A 19,343-nucleotide genomic window follows, 5' to 3' on the forward strand; every position below is an offset into this window, starting at 1 on the left:
TCTTGATTCCAGCTTGTGCTTCATCCAGCCAGGCATTTTGCATATAAATTAAATAAGCAATATACAGCCTTGACGTACTCCTTTCCCGATTTGGAACCAATCTGTTGTTCCATATCCAGTTCTAACTGTTGCTTCTTGACCTGCATACAGATTTCTCAGGAGGCAGGTAAGGTGGCTGGTATTCCCATTTCTAAGAATTTTCCACAGTTTGTTGTGACCCACACAGTCAAAGGCTTTGGCATAGTCAATAAAGCAGAAGTAGATGTTTTTCTGGAACTCTGTTGCTTTCTCCATGATTCAACGGATGTTGGCAATTTGATCTTTTGTTCCTCTGCCTTTTCTAAATCCAATTTGAACATCTGGTAATTCACAGTTCACCTTCTGTTGAAGCCTGGCTTGCAGAATTTTGAGCCTTACTTTGCTAGCATGTGAGATGAGTGCAATTGTGTGGTAGTTTGAACATTCTTTGGCATTGCCTTTCTTTGGGATTGGAATGAAAACTGACCTTTTCCAGTCCTGTGGCGACTGCTAAGTTTTCCAAATTTGTTGGCATATTGAGTGCAGCACTTTCACAGCATCACCTTTTAGGATTTCAAATAGCTCAACTGGAATTCCATCACCTCCACTAACTTTGTTTGCAATGATGCTTCCTAAGGCCCACTTGATGTCACATTCCAGGATGTCTGGCTCTAAGTGAATGATCACGCCATCGTGATTATGTGGGTCATGAAGATCTTTTTTGTATAGTTCTGTGTATTTTCGCCACCTCTTCTTAACCTCTTCTTCTGCTTCTGTTGCATTATAGCTATATATTTTCCTTTGACAAAGAGAAGCTGGCCCTCTTAACTAAAAATTTCCTCCTGGTAAGATTGATTACCTTGGTACAGTTTAAAAAGTTGTAAACAGTTGGCTCTCAGTATCCATGGATGCAGAGCCCATGGACACAGAGGGCTGACTGTGCTAAGTCATTTTATATAAGGGACTTGAGCACCTTGAACCTGGTGGAAATATGATGGGAGGAACTACTGAGCTACTACTGCTGGCCTTTAAAGATCTCTGGAATTTAGATAAACAGAACATTGAAAGATATATTATTATGAAAGTAATCTGATTCATTTTGTAAGATTTCACCCTACAATTAAACTTTTGAGTTTTATAGCTGACTATTGTTGGCATGTGGGCTTCTCTGGTGGCTCAGGTGGTAAAGAATCCACCTGCAGTGCAGGAGACCCAGGTTCAATCCCTGGGGTCAGGAAGATCCCCTGGAGAAGGGGACGGCAACCCATCCCAGTATTCTTGCCAGGAGAATTCCATGGACAGAGGAGCCTGACAGGCTGCAGTCCATGGGGTCACAAAGAGTCGGACACGACTGAGCAACTAACCCTGACTGACTTTTGTTGGTGTGTAAGGAATCTATTGACTTGCGTATAATTATTTTTTATTTAACTTGCTAATATCTTAATAAATCCACAAGTTTCCAAGTTTTTTCTTTCTTCTATTGAGGCAATGTTATTGTTCTCAACTTACTCTTTTATTTCTTGTTTTTATTACCTAAGCATTTTATTTTCCTTTGCCCAAAACTTTTAGAATGAGAAATATTTGAAGTAGCAAAGGCCATAGCTTTACTTGCTCCTGATTTTCATACAAATGTCACTACTACTCTGCCATTATGAATGATTCAGATTTGCAATGGATATGCTCTATAACATAAAGTGATATATTTCCATTTCAAGTAACTACAAGTGTGTTTTTCTCTTTTTTTTCTTTTCTCTATATATCCAGTATATGTGTGTTTAAGAATTGCCTCTATAAAATTTTCCTCTTTTTAAGCCAATTAATATACTGCAATATATTAATAGATTTACCAATATTAAACCATCCTCTGCTATAAAATCTACTAGATAATGGTGGATTCATGTATTGTACTTAAGATTTTTACATTCATAGTATTAAACAAGGGTAGTGTAGAATAATTCCTTTTTTGCTGCTATTGTTACATTTTAATATCAGGATTTGCTAACTTTGAAAATATAAATTTGGAAGGCTTTCATATTTTGTAATTTAAGAACAGTTTATATTATAAGTATTAAAAAAATAATTGGTCAAAGAAGCATATGAGCCTGGAGCCTCCACACGGAAGTACATTATCAATCACTTTTTCCATTTTTCAGTTGGTTTATTTGGTTTAGGGACTACTCTTGAATTGATTGTTCAAAGTTAGGAACGAATAGTGTTCCATTTCTATTTTATTTATTTTTGGCCCTTTTAACTCCTAATTTTGTGTACCTTTATATTTTTCTTGCTTAGATGTTGGCCAGATATTTCTTTGTAATATATTTATAAGGGCAATTATAAATTATAAAGTCCTTATAAATACGGTCAATTCTGGCTTCCCTGGTGACTCAGTGGTAAAGATCCCCCCAGGGAAGAGGGTTCAGTCCCTGGGTTGGGAAGATCCTCTAGAGAAGGAAATGTCAACCCACTCCAGTATTCTTGCCTGGGAAATCCCACGGACAGAGAAGGCTGGCTGGCCACAGTCCATGGGGTTGCAAAAGAGTCAGATGTGACTTAGCAACTAAACAACAACAACAACACGATCAGTTCTATCCCTTTCTATTTTACTATCTGCTCAATTTTACTTCAGCATTGTTTTCCCCAAATCTTCTCATATGGGTTGTTGGTGGTGGGAAGGCCTTCCTTGGTTCTAGGAATCCAAGGAAGAAAGGGATTTTTATCTTTCACAAGGAAGGGGGGAAGTCCAATGTAGTTATGGCAGCAGGTAACTCACCTGGACACTGGGTAAGGACACTGAGATGAAGACAGAGAAAGTTAATGAGTGAGGTGTGGCCTGAAAGAGAAAATACCCGCTAGGACACTTGGGAATTTACTCTGAGGCTTGACACCTGAAAGCGAGTCAATATATTTCTACTGATCAACTAACTTGGAAAGACTGATCCCTTCCCCTATGGGATATCTTCTTATAGGGACCCATGAAGCCAGAACCTGGGGCCAATGGAACAGCTGTTACTGAATTCATCCTGCTGGGGTTGGTGGAGACGCCAGGGCTGTGGCCAGCTGTCTTTGTACTCTTCCTCCTTGCCTACCTTGTCACTGTCGGGGGCAACCTCAGCATCCTGGCAGCCATCTTGGTGGAACCCAAACTCCACACCCCCATGTACTTCTTCCTGGGGAACCTATCAGTGCTGGACATTGGGTGCATCACCGTCACCGTTCCCTCGATGCTGGGTCGTCTCTTGTCCCACAAGCGCACAGTTCCCTATGCAGCCTGCCTCTCACAGCTTTTCTTCTTCCACCTCCTGGCTGGTGTGGACTGCTTCTTGTTGACAGCCATGGCCTATGACCGATTCCTGGCCATCTGCCGACCCCTCACTTACAGCACCCGCATGAGCCCGACAGTCCAGAGGATACTGGTGGCTGTGTCCTGGGCTTGTGCCTTCTCAAATGCACTGACCCACACTGTAGCCATATCCACACTCAACTTCTGTGGTCCCAGTGTGATCAACCACTTCTACTGTGACCTCCCACAACTCTTCCAGCTCTCCTGCTCCAGCATCCAGCTCAACGAGCTGCTGCTCTTTGGTCTGGGTGTCCTCATGGCAGGTGCACCTGTGATTCTCATTGTCACCTCCTACATCCATGTGGCAGCTGCAGTCCTGCGGATCCGCTCAGCAGAGGGCAGGAAGAAAGCCTTCTCCACGTGCGGCTCCCACCTCACCGTGGTGGGCATCTTCTATGGCACAGGCGTCTTCAGCTACATGCGGCTGGGCTCAGTGGAGGCTTCCGACAAGGACAAGGGGGTTGGCATCCTCAACACCATCATCAGTCCCATGCTGAACCCACTCATCTACAGCCTCCGGAACCCTGATGTGCAGGGCGCCCTAAGGAGGGTGCTTACGGGGAAGCGAGCCTTTGCATGAGGGATGTCTCAAGAGGGTGAAACCGTGTCCCTGTCCTTCCTACATCTTGAGCAAGTTGACTTTTGTTAGGAAGTGAGGCTTCTTGTTCCTCAAGGAGGTTTGAGCTGATAATAGATGTGTAGGTTCTGTAGACAAGAGCCCTTGACTAGTTGCCATTTGGTCCTAGCTACCCTTCACACTCCAGATGGACATGGAACCCAGGTAGTTCTATATTCTGGAAGGCTCATGACCCTATAGGAAGAACCTCTAGTTTTCTCCTGCTGGGGTTCCCCAAAATACTCCAGCAGAGATTCTATCTAGATTGGAATATAGAAAGTCACAGCCTGGTGCCAAGTATTAGCTCATCCTCCTGTTAGGCTTGCTCTGAAAGCAGCATTCCCAACCTGCTTTTACACAAGGATCCAGACCTAGTGCAGTATAATTTGAGACCCTGATTTCCAGTACCCTGCCTATACTTCAAGATTCTAGGGTTTTTAACAGTGGAGCATTTATGTTTCTTTTGGCATTTCTTTCTATTTTTCTAAAATAGAAATATCCATTGATTTTAAATTTTTCTTAGAAATCATGTTTATAGAAATGAAAACAAAATTTTATGAGCATAAAATAAGAACCTTTATCCTCTCTGTCCTCACTCTTCATAATGCAGTTTTCCAGAAGAAACTACTGTTAAGAATTTGGTACTTACCTTTTTAGTTTTTTTATACATTCATAAATATATTTATGTATTTTTATATCAACATAAACATAGTTATGTATATTCATATCAATAGAGGCATATATGCCATGTTTTATGTTTACACATTACATGGTAGACTTTTCTACATGCTAAATATCTGAAAACTTACTTAATCCATTTTAATGACTGCCTAATGTTAATTTATGAGCTAATCATAATTTGCTTAACCATATTCCTTTTGATGCAGTTTAGATTGTTTCTAGATTTACTGCAATTACAACCAATGATGTAAAAACTATTCTTTAGAGATGAGTTTCTATTATCCTCTAACATTTCCATAAGTTTTAATTAATAAAATTCCTGAGTTGAGTAAAATAAAATTTTAGATTTTTTCTATGTATTTCACTCTTATTCTACAAAATATTTGCACTCTTCTGTTATTCCAATAGTGAGTGAAATCACTTCATCCTCATAACTTTGTCAACTGCTATAAATAAATCCTTCTAATTTTTCACAATATAAAAGTTGAAAATTACCAATGAGTGTTTCAATATTCATCTCTTTGATGTTCACATTAAATTGAATATATTTCAAAATATATTTTAATATCCATGATGTGGACTGAATTATGTCTCACCAAAATTCATCTGTTGAAGCCCTAAAACTCCCAATGTGCCTGTATCCGGTGATAAGGTCTTTAGAAAGTAATTAAGGTTAAATGAGATTAATTAGGACTTCCCAGGTAGTGCTAGTGGTAAAGAATCTGCCTGCTAATGCAGTAGATGCAGGTTGGGAAGATCCCCTGAAGATCCCCTGGAGAAGGGAATGGCGACCCACTCCAGTATTCTTGCCTGGAGAATCCCATGGATAAAGGATCTAGACCATATGGCAGTTCTATTTTTAATTTTTTGAGGAAACTCCATACTGTTTTCCATATGGCTATACCAATTTATATTCTCACCATCAGTGTGTGAGGGCTCCATCTCTTCACATCCTCACCAACATTTGTTATTTCTTGTCTTTTTGACAGTAGCCATACTAACAGGTATGAAGTGATACCACTGTGGTTTTGACTTGCAGTTCCCTAATGACTAGGGATGTTGAACACCTTTTCATGTACTTGTTGATCATCTGGATGTCTTCTCTGGAAAAATGTTTCCATTGAGGTCTGTTGCCCATTTTCAAAATTGGACTTTTTGCTTTTACTTGGTATTATGTTGTACGCAATCTTTACAGATTTGGGGTATTCACCTTTTATCAGATACATGGGCTTAGTTGCTCAGTTGTGTCTGACTCTTTGTGACCCCATGGACTATAGCCCACCAAGCTCCTCTGTCAGTGGGATTCTCCAGGCAATAATACTGGAGTGGGTTGCCATTTCCATCTTGAGGGGACCTTCCTGACCGAAGAAGTGAGCCCTCGTCTCCTGTGTCTCCTGCATTGCAGATGGATTCTTTACCCACTGAGCCATCTGGGAAGCCACCAAATATGGGTTTGCAAACGTTTTCTCCCATTCTGTAGGTTGCCTTTGATTGATTACTTCCTTTGCTGTGCAGAAGCACAGTAGTTGGCGTAGCTTGTCCTACTGAAGTCAATGTTGGCAAAAACCGTGTAGGTCTTTGGTAGCCAAAACTGCGGGAGCCCGGTAGGTGACATTAGTAGCCTATCAGGGTCCTGGATGCAAAGGCTGCAGGTATACTCCTGTTCCGTTTTGCCTGTAGAGGGAACCTGTAGCTGAGGGGATCTCTCTTGGTGCCAGGTCTGATGGGCTGACACTCAGAGTGGTAGAGAAGCTGGGGCCCTGAGGTAAGGTGCACTTGTTCTTGGATTGGAAGAATCAATATTGTAAAAGTGACTGTACTACCCAAGGCAGTCTACAGATTCAATGCAATCCCTATCAAATTACCAATGGCACTTTTCACAGAACCAGAACAAAAAATCTTGCAATTGTTATCTCATAGGATTGTTGTAAGAGTTGGTTGAGATTCCGTGTATATAAAGCTCATGGTGTAGTGTCATGTACACAGTATATTAAATGTTACTATTATGCTACTAACATCATCAGTGGTCTCCTAATAAGAACTTTACGTGTGTTACTTTATTTAATTTTCCCAGCAACCTTGAGAGAATACTACCCTTTTTCCAAATAGGGAAACTAGGGTTCAATGGTGTTCAGTAGCTGTTCATAACTGGATGAGCAGGTCTATTCCTTTACAAAGTCCAGCAGGCGCCTACAGAGAGTGTGCTGTCATAGGGGCTCTGGTGTAATTGAGAAGGACATGAGAATCCAGGGGTTGCATTACACAGCCTCTCCAATTTTCAATCTGTCATCTCTAACAGTAGACTCTCATTTTCGAAAGACTTGGCCCATAAAATTATGGTGGGGGGCAACCTCCCAGGGGGATCCTCAGCTTCTACCACCCTCAGGATCATTATAGGATCCCCAAGAGTGTGTGTCCCTTGTTGATAAGCCCTAGGTGGGAATGTATTTTCTTTCTGAAGATTTGTTACAAATTTGAAGTTGGAAAAGGAGCCTTTGGCTCCTTTCTTGGGTTTATTCCTCATTGCGGGGTCCAGGAGTCAGCTGGTCTATATCCCCAAGGTTTTGTTTGGACCAGACATCTGGGAAAGCAAAACTTCCAACCTAGGACCCCAGATTCAATCCTGGCTCTGCTTCTAGTTCCCTCATGACTTTGGGAAAGCCAATAGCTCCCTACGTCCCCATCTGTTAAACAGAGTTATCAGGACAGCTGCCCTAACCAGCTCCATAAATTAATATGAGGGATGGCGAGGAAGATGTTTGAAAAAATTCTAAGTCAACAGAGTCATGAGGCACCACTGATTTGCCACTGCAGTATTTATTAGGGCTTGTATTGTGTACCTGTCCTTAGCTCTCCCCATTGCCTCCTTCCCCTTCCTGGGCTAATTTTGCGGTCTCAAGGGGACAACACCATGGTGGAGAAGTCCCATGACAGAGAGCGCCTCAGCCTCTCTTTATCTCATTTCTGTATATATGGTCCCTTTCATTCCCCCAGAGTAGCGGAGGACTGAGTTTGTACAGATTCTCATCCCCCTTTTACAGCTCTTTCCATGAAACCTCGCTGGCCTCTGTGCCACAGCAAAGTGACTTCTTACATGACCCTCTGTCTGCTCCCATGTAACAGAGAAGGGACTTCAGTGGTCACTATTTCAAGCTTCCTGGTTTTACAGATGCAGCAACCAAGGTCTCAAAAGCAAAAATAAGAGACTTTCACAGGATGACATATCAGGTGAGTGGAAAAGCTGGGACTATGATCCAAAGCTTGAGGTTTCACTTCCAGGCACCGTTACCAATTCTTCCTTCTTTTTAAGATAAAGCTTGTTTTCTGATTTTATTCAGTGTTCAAGTCCCTGCCCAGAACTCAATCCTTACTGGGCAACTTGACCAGATCCCTGAGACCAACCCTATAGCATGAAGGACCTACTGGAATTTCAGAGCAGGGAGTGGTCACAGCATAATGAGGGAAGCCCAGGACTCATAGGGATCTCCAAGAATGGTGATCTAGAAGGGTCACGTCATTAATGGATTACACCTGTGATTTCATCAGCCACTGAAGCCCTGGACGGCTAGTCTGGTGAACAACCAGAATTTAGGAGACTGAAAGTTTCATTCCTTGTTAATTGAGGGCTGGACAGAAGCTACTAGAAGAGCATAGTATTCTGGGTCATGACTTACTTGTTTTTGAAGAGTCCCTCTTCTGACTGTAGAAAATATGTGGGAAGTTCATACAAAGAGCTATCTGTAAATGCATGGATGCTACAACCCCTGCATGCCTATCGAGACAAATGGAGGAATCAACCCTATCCCTACAGCAGTCACCCTGTGCCTTTCACTCGACTCGACTTCCTCCAAATCATGTCTAGCACAATTCACACTTGTCCACAAATCCTTTCCTCACCACCTTAGCCCACAATGAGGCCCCTTTGGCCAGAAAACTTCTTTGTCAACCAGTGCGGCTATTCATTTATTTACAAAATGATGCACAACTACAATGAGTTTATGCATGTAGTTCCTACGGTTGAGTCAGCCATGAATCTCATCCTTAAATTACTAAATGAATAAATCACTAAATGACTGTGCTGAAGGCACAGTGCTTAGTGCCACGTAGAATACAATTAAAGTGTAATGGGAATGTCGAAGATGTAAGTATCACTTTAAAATGGGCACAGATCAGGGCAGCGTTTCTGGAGGAAGACAGCATTTGAGCTGAATCATGAAGATTTTGAACATGACATTGGAAGAAAGACATTCAATACAGAGAAAAGAGCATAAGCAAAGGTGGGAATCTAGGAACTCACAGAGTTTGCAATCTTAAGACATGGTTTAAAATAAAAAGGGAAATCAGGGGGCAGCTGCTGACCGTGGCCATGATACATCCAAGGCACTGATTTGGAGTTGAGCTACTGCAGCCTACAAGGCAAGACTGGGATTTACAAGGGCACAACTATCATGAGTATGAGAGTAAGTCTTTGAGTCATAAGAATGGGTCAGAAATACATTGTGAGAGGGAAAAAAAAAAAAGAAATACATTGAGAGAGTTGCAGGAGAAGGACATGGCTTTATGATCCTTGAGGTGTCCTGATGGTATGCGTAAATGTTAAGAACAGGTTAAAAGTCAGCATATCCTAGTTAAGACCTTGCCTTCAGCCACTTGCTATATGTGACTCATGTTCTTTCTGTAAAATGCAGATTAAAATGGTATCTGTTTCATAGGAAGGTTGTGAGGAATAAATGAGTTAACCACACTCAAAGCACTTAAGACTATGCACTGTTGTAGCCCGGGGTAAGTCTCCTTGTAATTATTAGCAGGGAATGCTTCCAAGGGAATTCCGTCAGTTCAGTCCCTGGGTCGGGAAGATCCCCTGGAGAAGGGAATGGCAACCTACTCCAGTATTCTTGCCTGGGAAATTCCATGAACTGAGGACCCTGGCAGGCTACAGTCCATGAGATTGCAAAGAGTCTGGCACGACTGAGTGATTGAGCACACACTTCACCCAGTTAAACCATACAGTTCAATTCATATTCACAGAGTTGTGGGGGTTTTTTAATTTTTATTTTTAGTTGAAGGATAATTGCTTTAAATGTTGTGTTGGTTTCTGCTGCACAACAAACAAAGCATAATATATGATATATGTATTCTACAAGCTGTGCTTTACAATTAATAATACTGCTTTGATATCTTTCAAATCTGCACAGATAGAGCTCTTTCCGACAGCTGCATAATATTCCTTTGGAAAAATATTCCATAATTAACTTAGTAAGCCCTTTAATAATGAACAGATAGATTATTTCTAATTATTTGCTACTACATCAATGCTGCAACAAATAAGCTCACACAGACATCATCTCTGTGTGACCATCATTTCTGTGACCATATATCTGTTGGATAAATTTCTAGATATGGAATTGTCAGGTAAAAAGAAAAATACATTTATAACTTGAAAGATGTTGCCAAATTGTCCTTTTTCCTTTCCACTTCTGCCTTACAGATATTATGCAAATTCCCCTTGTGGCCAACCCTAATCTAGAAGCATGCAAAGAATGGGCTTTGGGAAGAAGTGGGTCCATTTAGCCAGTTGGCCAGAATTTTAAAATAATTAAAACATTACTTTTGATTATTAAAATGTTTTCTATATTTTGAGTTATCCTTGCACCACTACTATTAAATTCTCCATTTCCCCAATAACTTTGTGGTTTAATACTTCATTTAAAACTTTGATCCATTTAGAATTTATTTTTGCAAAATATATGAGGTATGTATACGACTTATAGTTTTCCAACATAGCTATATTATTGCCCTCATAAGTACTTATTGAATAATACTTGTTCCCATTCCTTTAAGGTGCTGCTTTTATTATATACTAAATTCCTATATTAGTTTAGGTTTATTCCTTGACTTTTCAGTTTTTTTAAGCTTATAAAATGCTACTTTTTTTAACCTAATACAGGTATAATCAACAAGTAAAACTGTCAAAGTATAACATGATCATTTGAGATATGTTTACATGGCGAAAGGATTCCCATGTAGCTGAGAATTTTGTAGCAAATGTAGTGTTAACAAGTGTGGTGTGGACTGGATGGTGGGAAAGTCCTTACTTGGAAAGGGGGAATTTAGTAGAGGGCTCAGGACATAGAAAGACGTCTATTTCTTCTTTTTGAATATACTGAGAGGAATTATTCCTTATCTTCATGGATATTTCCTTGCAGGAACTAATGCAGCCAAAACCTGGGGCCAATGGAACAGCTGTTACTGAATTCATCCTGCTGGGGTTGGTGGAGACGCCAGGGCTGTGGCCAGCTGTCTTTGTACTCTTCCTCCTTGCCTACCTTGTCACTGTCGGGGGCAACCTCAGCATCCTGGCAGCCGTCTTGGTGGAACCCAAACTCCACACCCCCATGTACTTCTTCCTGGGGAACCTGTCAGTGCTGGACATTGGGTGCATCACCGTCACCATTCCCTCGATGCTGGGTCGTCTCTTGTACCACAAGCGCACAGTTCCCTATGCAGCCTGCCTCTCACAGCTTTTCTTCTTCCACCTCCTAGTTGGGGTGGACTGCTTCTTGTTGACAGCCATGGCCTATGACCGATTCCTGGCCATCTGCCGACCCCTCACTTACAGTACCCGCATGAGCCCGACAGTCCAGAGGATACTGGTGGCTGTGTCCTGGGCTTGTGCCTTCTCAAATGCACTGACCCACACTGTAGCCATATCCACACTCAACTTCTGTGGTCCCAGTGTGATCAACCACTTCTACTGTGACCTCCCACAGCTCTTCCAGCTCTCCTGCTCCAGCACCCAGCTCAACGAGCTGCTGCTCTTTGGCGTGGGTTTCATAATGGCAGGTACCCCCCTGGCTCTTGTTGTCACCTCCTACATCCATGTGGCAGCTGCAGTTCTACGAATTCGCTCAGCAGAGGGCAGGAAGAAAGCCTTCTCCACGTGTGGCTCCCATCTCACGGTGGTTGCCATATTCTATGGTTCAGGTATCTTTAACTACATGCGACTAGGTTCAGCCAAGCTTTCAGATAAGGATAAAGCTGTTGGAATTTTTAACACTGTAGCCAACCCCATGCTGAATCCAATCATCTACAGCCTCAGGAATCCTGATGTTCAGGGTGCCCTCTGGCGGGTGATCAAGGGGAGGTGGTCACTGGCGTGATGAGGTCTTGTGTCAATTTCTCCCTTTCTCTTTTTGGACTAAAGGAAAAATTCTCTGGGGGCAGTAGTTGGGACAAATGGTCTGGAACCTTCTCTATCTCCCTGAGCTTTTGGATTTTTTTTTTTTTTTTGGTAGGGGATAATATGCATAGGAGCCCTACCCAATATAGGCAATGGACAGGTAGATTCTGCCAGGTCAGTCTCCTTGACAAATTACAACTTAAGTCACTGTACGCTCCTTTTCTGGGTGGAAGTGAAACCCAGGAAGCCTTCAACATCTTCAGGTGCATGTCTCATAGGGAATGACTCTTCCGTTGCTAATACCAAGAATATCCCAGGAACTTCCCAGGTGGTCATACGACTTCTTCAATTTCAGGAATGGTTAACCTTTTATAAAACATAGGCCTAGAGATCAGGATGACTCTCTCTCTCCCATCAGGCTTCTATCAGCCAAAAAAAGCAGCTCATTCCTCGCCCATCACACAAGATATCAATACCACAGGATACGGAGGGAACAGATGGGAAACTGTATGGTCATGTATTCTTGAGGAACTCGGGAAAGCATGACACCTCTGTGAAGATTTTTACAACTTAAATTTTTTTTTAATTTCAAAACTTTAACAAATATGATCACTCTCAAAATACAAGAATGAAATTTCCTCATGTATCCACATATGTTTCAAATCTTTTGAAAAGATTATACCCTAAATATTATTTAAATATTTTAAAAAACAGAATAATCAACATGAAATTCTCCTCTGAATTCTCCCTCTCAGTCCCCAGAGCTCCTAGCTAAGACAATCTGTTTCTGTAAATACAAGTCACATGGTGATATGTGCTACTAGCCTTTAGTCCTGTCATTATCTAGCTATATTTTCCTTCTAGAGCCCCTTTTATTTTTTGACCACACCACGTGGCATGTGGGATCTTAATTCCCTGACCAGGGATGGAACCCACACCCCCTGCATTTGAAATTTGAAGTCTTAACCACTGGACCACCAGAGAAGTCTGCTAGGGTCTCTTTTAGATTAATTGCCCATTCCTGGCATCTCTACTGTGCCACTGGTGTTTTCTGACTAATTTCCCTAAAACTTCCCCTTGACCTGCACCTGCAGGATTGGTTTCTCATGATACTTTATAGGGATGAAGGGACTGAAAGGACAGGAGGGAAGGAAGCAAAACAAGATTGGATGGAGGCAGAGGGCTTGTGGGAAATGAAGATGAAAAATGAACAGGGAGAAACATAATTGCAAGCAAAAGGATTTGAGAAGCAAAGATGGAGATATTCCATGTATGCTCAGTCGTGTCCAACTCTTTGTGACCCCATGGACTGTAGCCCAACAGGCTCCTCTCATCCGCAGTGTTCCTGACTTTGATCGGGTCCTTTACTTTCCCTGGGCCTGAACTTGACAGAGGCCCAAAATAATGGTCATATTCTTTCACCTCTAATGTTCTCTGATTTGGAATGAACAGAAAGACCGTCTCACTGCTGACCCTGAAGAAACACAACAAATTCCACCATCACTTCTACCTATAGCAAATAACAGAGCTAGTCGCAAAACAGAGCTAGTTGTTTACTCCCCGGAATTCCTGTGCCTCTGGCCTTTTCCCATCTGAACACTCATCTTAAGTCACATCAAGGGATAATTCTGAGGGATAATTCTGTGTGACGTCATCCCTGGGTGGAATGCATCAGCTGGTTCAGCATCATAAAGGATGAGGAAGTACACAGGTTCCCAGCACTCAGGAACAAAAGGTTTCTTTAACAATTGGGAGATTTCCTTTCCTTTGGAATTTGTCTTGTCTTTTTTATTCCAAAGTGGGAATCTCTTTGCTACTTAAAAATGTATCACACTGGGTTGGCCAAAAAGTTTGTTTGTTTCCATATGCTGTTAAGGAAAAACTCAAATGGACATTTTGACCAACCCAATATATATAATATATCATGTTGTAAAGGTTTAAACAATACAGAATGTCATTATCACTCTTTGACATCATTCCCATAACTTTATTCTTTAAAAGGAACAGGGTTTCCCTGGTGTCTCAGAAGTAAAGAATCTACCTGCCACTGCAGGAGACACAGGTTCGATCCCTGCTCCGGGCTCCTCTCTTCATGGGATTTCCTAGGCAAGAATACTGGAGTGGGTTACCATTTCCTTTTCTAGGGGATCTCACGGACCCAAGGAATGAACTCACATCTCCTGCACTGGCAGGTGGATTCTTTTCCACTATACCACCAGGGAAGCCTGACATTCAGTTCAGTTCAGTTCAGTTCAGTCGCTCAATCATGTCCGACTCTTTGCAACCCCATGAATTGCAGCATGCAAGGCCTCCCTGTCCATCACCAACTCCCGGAGTTCACTCAAACTCACGTCCATCGAGTCGGTGATGCCATCCAGCCGTCTCATCCTCTGTCGTCCCCTTCTCCTCCTGCCCCCAATCCCTCCCAGCATCAGAGTCTTTTCCAATGAGTCAACTCTTCGCATGAGGTGGCCAAAGTACTGGGTTTTCAGTTTTAGCATCATTCCTTCCAAAGAACACCCAGGACTGATCTCTTTTAGAATGGACTGGTTGGATCTCCTTGCAGTCCAAGGGACTCTCAAGAGTCTTCTCCAACGCCACAGTTCAAAAGCATCAATTCTTCAGCACTCAGCTTTCTTCACAGTCCAACTCTCACATCCATACATGACTACTGGAAAAACCATAGCCTTGACTAGCCTGATATTACAGATATATAATAGCAGAAAATAAGAAGAGTTTCCCTCACTCATATTCCTCCCTTAGAAACAATAATTTGGACAAAAAGTGCCTTTGTGGGAGCTTTGAGATCTAGGTAAGAGATTATGAGACCCCAGTGGAGTCAAGTCCTAAGAGGGCTATTTTGAGAAGATAAGGCTGTGCCCAGCTGGCAGACTTGCAGGAGTCCAGCTTATCCAGGACTTGGAGTCCTGGATACAGGCCTGGAAACAGCCCTGTGGATTCAGCTACAGCCCTTCTTGGCCTTGATTCTGTCACCAACAACATCTGTCAAGAAACCCAGCATTAGTCAGGCCCACTTGTGCCCTAGATAATGAGCACATCAACCTCAGCCCTGGCTGTGGATGCTGAACTGGCCCATGGCCCAATCCTAGGCCCTCTTAGCTGCCAGTTCTGCCCACCCAGGGACGAGGCAGCTGATGCCCATCCATGCCCCTAAGACACACGGTCCAACCTTGGTCCAACTGCAGACGCTGACACAGTCTTGTAACTTGGCCCAGCACCTTGTAGGCATAGGTCAAGAACACACCTGCTTGTCCAGGGACCCGTCAGAAAACACAGTATTCTGTGCCCTCAGAGGCAGGCCGATTGACTTCTGTCTGACTGCAGATCTTGAAGTGACCCCATAACCCAGCTTCTACTCCTTAAAACCACAGGCTGGGAATACTTCCGCCAACCCAGGGACCTGGAGGAAGACACCTTCCCAGATGTAGTCCACCCAAACTGGGTCTGATGGATCTTTTTTTAAAAATAATATTTATTTTTGCTATTTATTTATTTATTTGGCTTCCCCAGGTTTTAGTGGCATTCAGGATCTTTAGTCGTGGCACGTGGACACTTAATTCTAGCATGTGAGATCATTCTCTTACCAGGGATCAGACCCAAACCCCTGCACTGGGTGCGTGGAGCCTTACCTACTGGACCACCAGGGAAATCCCCATCTGCCAGACCTTGAAGAGGCCCTATAACCAACACCTTGGCAGTCTATTACAATCAGCCTCAGGCACCCTTGCCTGGATGTTAAATTCTGAATCATGACAAGTGATCCCATGTCAATGAACTCTCCCTGTTCAGCCTTATGCTCTACCCCACTCCTTGGGCCCTCATGATCCACTCCCACACTGCTCCTCTATAAACTGGAGGAAATCCAGTTCCTACCAGGATATATTGGCCAGTATATTCATTTCCTGTTGCTGCTATAACAAAGTGCCACAAATCTAGTGACTTAAAATAACAGAAATGTATCTTCTCAGGGTCCTGGAGACCAAAAGTCAAAAATGAGTCCTACAGGGCTAACGTCATGATGTCAGCACGAAGAGTTCTTTTGGGAGGCTCCAGGGGAAATCTATTCCATGTCTTCTCCAGTTTCAGGTGGCTTCCGGCATTCCTTGGCTTATGGCCACATCACTCCAGTCTCCATGCCTATCATCACATTGTCTTTTTCTTTTTTTGGCCACGGCCTGTGGCATGTGGGCTCTTAGTTCCCTGACCAGGATTCAAACCTGCACCCCCTGCAATGGAATCTCGGCATCTTAACCACTGGACTGCCAGGGAAGTCCCCACATTGCCTGTTTCATTTCTGTAGTCAAATATCTCTCCACCTCTCTCTTAAAAGACTCTTATGATTACACATCACATAAGGCCCACTTGGATAATCCACGATAATCTCCCCAGATGAAGACCCTTAACAATCACATTTACAAAGTCCCTTTTACATGATTTAAAGTCGATTTCAGCGATTAGTACCTGCATATCTTTGGGGCCCTACCACAGCCAGGTATGGGAATTATTGTTAATGAATAAGTTGTTTCTTTTTGGACATAAATGATATTTCCTTTCTCGGAGTATGCTGAGACCTAACCAGGAGTCCTTCAAGCTCAACATATGTCTTTTTTTTTTTTCAAGTGAGTCAAACTTAAAAAACATAATTTTATTTATTTATTTTTGACTGTGCTGAGTCTTCATTACTGTGCACAGGCTTTCTCTAGTTGCGGTGAGTGAGAGCTATTCTCTTACTGCAGTGAGCAGGTATCTCCTTGCTGTGGCTTATCTTATGGAGCAGCGGCTCTAGGGCATGAAGTCTTCAGTAGCTGCAATGCATGGGCTCAGTAGTTGTGGCTCCCGGGCTCTAGAGTACAGGTGCAGTAATTGCGGCACACAGGCTCAGTTGCTCCTCGGCATGTGGGATCTTCCCCAACCAGGGACTGAACCCATGTTCCCTGCATTGGCGAGCAGATTCTTTACCTCTGAACTACCAGGGAAGTCCCTCAACATACCTCTTTTACCAGCACTTCCAGAATCATTACAGGATCCCCAAGACACAGTCCCAGAGGCCCCACTAATGAGGCTCTGAGGGAGGAAGCCCCACATTCTTGAGGACTCATTAGGAAACTGGATTTGAAGAAAGCTTCTCCCTCTTCCTCTCTGCTGGGGCTTCCTCCACATCCCCAGGTCCACAGCAAGTCTGGAAATTAGCTGCTCTCTGCTCATAGGCCCTGCTTGGGGCTGACATCTGAGAAAGAAAACTGCTCCCTCAGGAAACCCATATCTAGTCTCAATTACACCTCTAACTTCCTGGGTGACTTGGAGAATATGGACAAGTCCTGCAGACCTCAGCAACCCCACCATTAGTGGACTATGTATCACTTGACCTAATGACCTGCCATAAAGCCAAGGCTAGAGGTAACTTTTTTTTCCTCAAGGAAAGTCTAAATACAAGAAGGTATGAGGCACTGCTACTATATTTATGAAGAGCTTGAGTTGTTTATGAAACAACTTGTCTCTCTCCCCCATTTGTCTCTGCTTTCCTGGGAGGGCTAATTTCTGAGGCCGCCGGGAGATACCATTGAGAAGACAGTCCTATAATTTCTTTCATTTTCTTGTACAAAGCCCCTTCCTGGATTTCTGGGTGGATAGGTCTGCAGAGCTCCTCATCTTCTCCTGAAAATACTCTGGTGTCTATGCCTGTGCCAGGGTGAGTACTCATAGTCCTCACTCTGTAAGAGTCCTCACTTTGTAAGAGCAGGTTCTTCCTCTGCTTTTACAAAACAGAAAGGGGCTTCTGCTGCCATCAGCTCAAACTGATTTTATACTTGGTGCAACTGATGCCCCTGAAGCAGGGAGCCTTTTTAGAAGATCTGGGACTGTTACCCAAAGGTCTTGGCTCTTTTTCTGGGCCCTTTTGTCCATGTCTCCTTCTTTTGGATGAAGCCTGCTCTCTGCAATGCTTGTGCTGTGCTTAGTCGCTCGTCCTGCTCTTTGTGACCCCATAGACTATGGCTTGCCAGGCTCCTCTGTCCATGGGGAGTCTCCAGGCAAGAATACTGGAGTGGGTTGCCGTTCCCTCCTCCAGGGGATCTTCCCAACCCAGGGATTAAACCCAGGTCTCTCGCATTGTGGGCAGATTCTTTACTATCTGAGCCACCAGGGAAGCCCAAGCATACTGGAATAAGTAGCCTATCCCTTCTCTACGGGATCTTCCCAACCCAGGAGTCCAATTGGGATCTCTTGCATTGCAGGCAGATTCTTTCCCAGCTGAGCTACCACGGAAGCCCCTGCTTAATACTTACCCCTCTTAGGAGTAAGTATTAAGGGGATTCACTGAGTCCAGTTTGCTGCCCAGGACCCACTTCATCAGGTAGTTAGAAACTTGACTCCAGTCAGAGGCCTTGCTGAACTGTTTCATCACTGGAATCTTGGAGGAGTTGGGTGGAATTCCAGAGTAGGAGTTTGTCATGGCTCAGTAGGGAGAAACCGGGGCTCATTATGAAGCGCTGAGAGCGGTAATCCTCAGTGATGGGCATGATACCCATCAGGCACTCTAGATGTCTCTGGAAGATCTGAGTTCATCCCAGAATCCCACTGGCTTCAAACAAGCTGCATCTCCAGCCAACCAAGGTTTGTCAGCAGCTGTTTTGTTGCTCTTCTATCCCTGGCCATAACTTGCTTGTCTGTAAGGTATACCTCTCCTAAGGGCCTTATTATTATGAGTGGTTTACATGACAAGGAACATGTCATCATAAATTTCTATCTGCTTGTCCCATCAAAACCAAAGAAATCAGTAGTCCTTGCAGCAGCCTTGCACATGCACCTGCCCCTGTTACTTCCTTAAAGTATACTAATCCATAAAATTCTTGCCTGGAGAACCCCATGGACAGAGGAGCCTGGAGGGCTGCAGTCCATGGGGTTGCAAAGAGTCGGATACAACTAAGCAACTAAGCATTGTGAAGTCATGAAGTCGCTCAGTCATGTCCGACTCTTCGTGACCCCATGGACTGTAGCCCACCAGGCTCCTCCATCCATGGAATTTTCTAGGCAAGAGTACTGGAGTGGGTTGCCATTTCCTTCTCCAGCAACTAAGCATGCACACACATAAAATTCTATCCCAGATTCCAATACAACCAGAGACTCTTCCATGACAACTCTAGCTCATACTGATGTTTTCTTTCTCTGAAATCCTATGAACACTTGACTCATCCATTTATTTATTTAAAAATATTGAGTATATACTATAAGGGAAGTATTGTGCTAAGTACTGTTACTGCAAAACTGAGTCAAACATGTATTAATATTTTTGTCCTCAAGTAGCTTACAGAGAAGTAGGGGAGATGTACTCTATAGAAAAATAACTTAGCTAGAAGGGAAACTGTAATAAGTTCAATAAAATAATGTGTAGTGGAAGTTTAGAAGAGACAGAGCTCCTTTTGAGATGGAGAAGTTTCCAGGGAGGATTCATTCAGAAATGAGCATTGGAGTCAACTCTTGGAATACCT

General features: G+C 43.2%; 2 protein-coding genes across 2 annotated transcripts; both read left to right on the forward strand.

Annotated features, from left to right (window-relative positions):
• Positions 1–2,990: 2,990 nt before the first annotated feature.
• On the forward strand, positions 2,991–3,938 carry LOC120866191 (olfactory receptor 3A1-like). Its single transcript, XM_040243750.1, has one exon. The coding sequence runs from the start codon at positions 2,991–2,993 to the stop codon at positions 3,936–3,938; it is 948 nt and encodes a 315-aa protein (XP_040099684.1).
• Positions 3,939–10,741: 6,803 nt separating this feature from the next.
• On the forward strand, positions 10,742–11,815 carry LOC120866192 (olfactory receptor 3A1). The gene has a single exon (XM_040243751.1). It carries the CDS (start codon positions 10,844–10,846, stop codon positions 11,813–11,815), a length of 972 nt encoding a protein of 323 aa, XP_040099685.1. The 5' UTR covers positions 10,742–10,843.
• Positions 11,816–19,343: the final 7,528 nt, after the last annotated feature.

This window comes from Oryx dammah, unplaced genomic scaffold (genome assembly GCF_014754425.2).
Source record: "Oryx dammah isolate SB20612 unplaced genomic scaffold, SCBI_Odam_1.1 HiC_scaffold_8, whole genome shotgun sequence".
Classification (NCBI taxonomy): Eukaryota; Metazoa; Chordata; class Mammalia; order Artiodactyla; family Bovidae; genus Oryx; species Oryx dammah.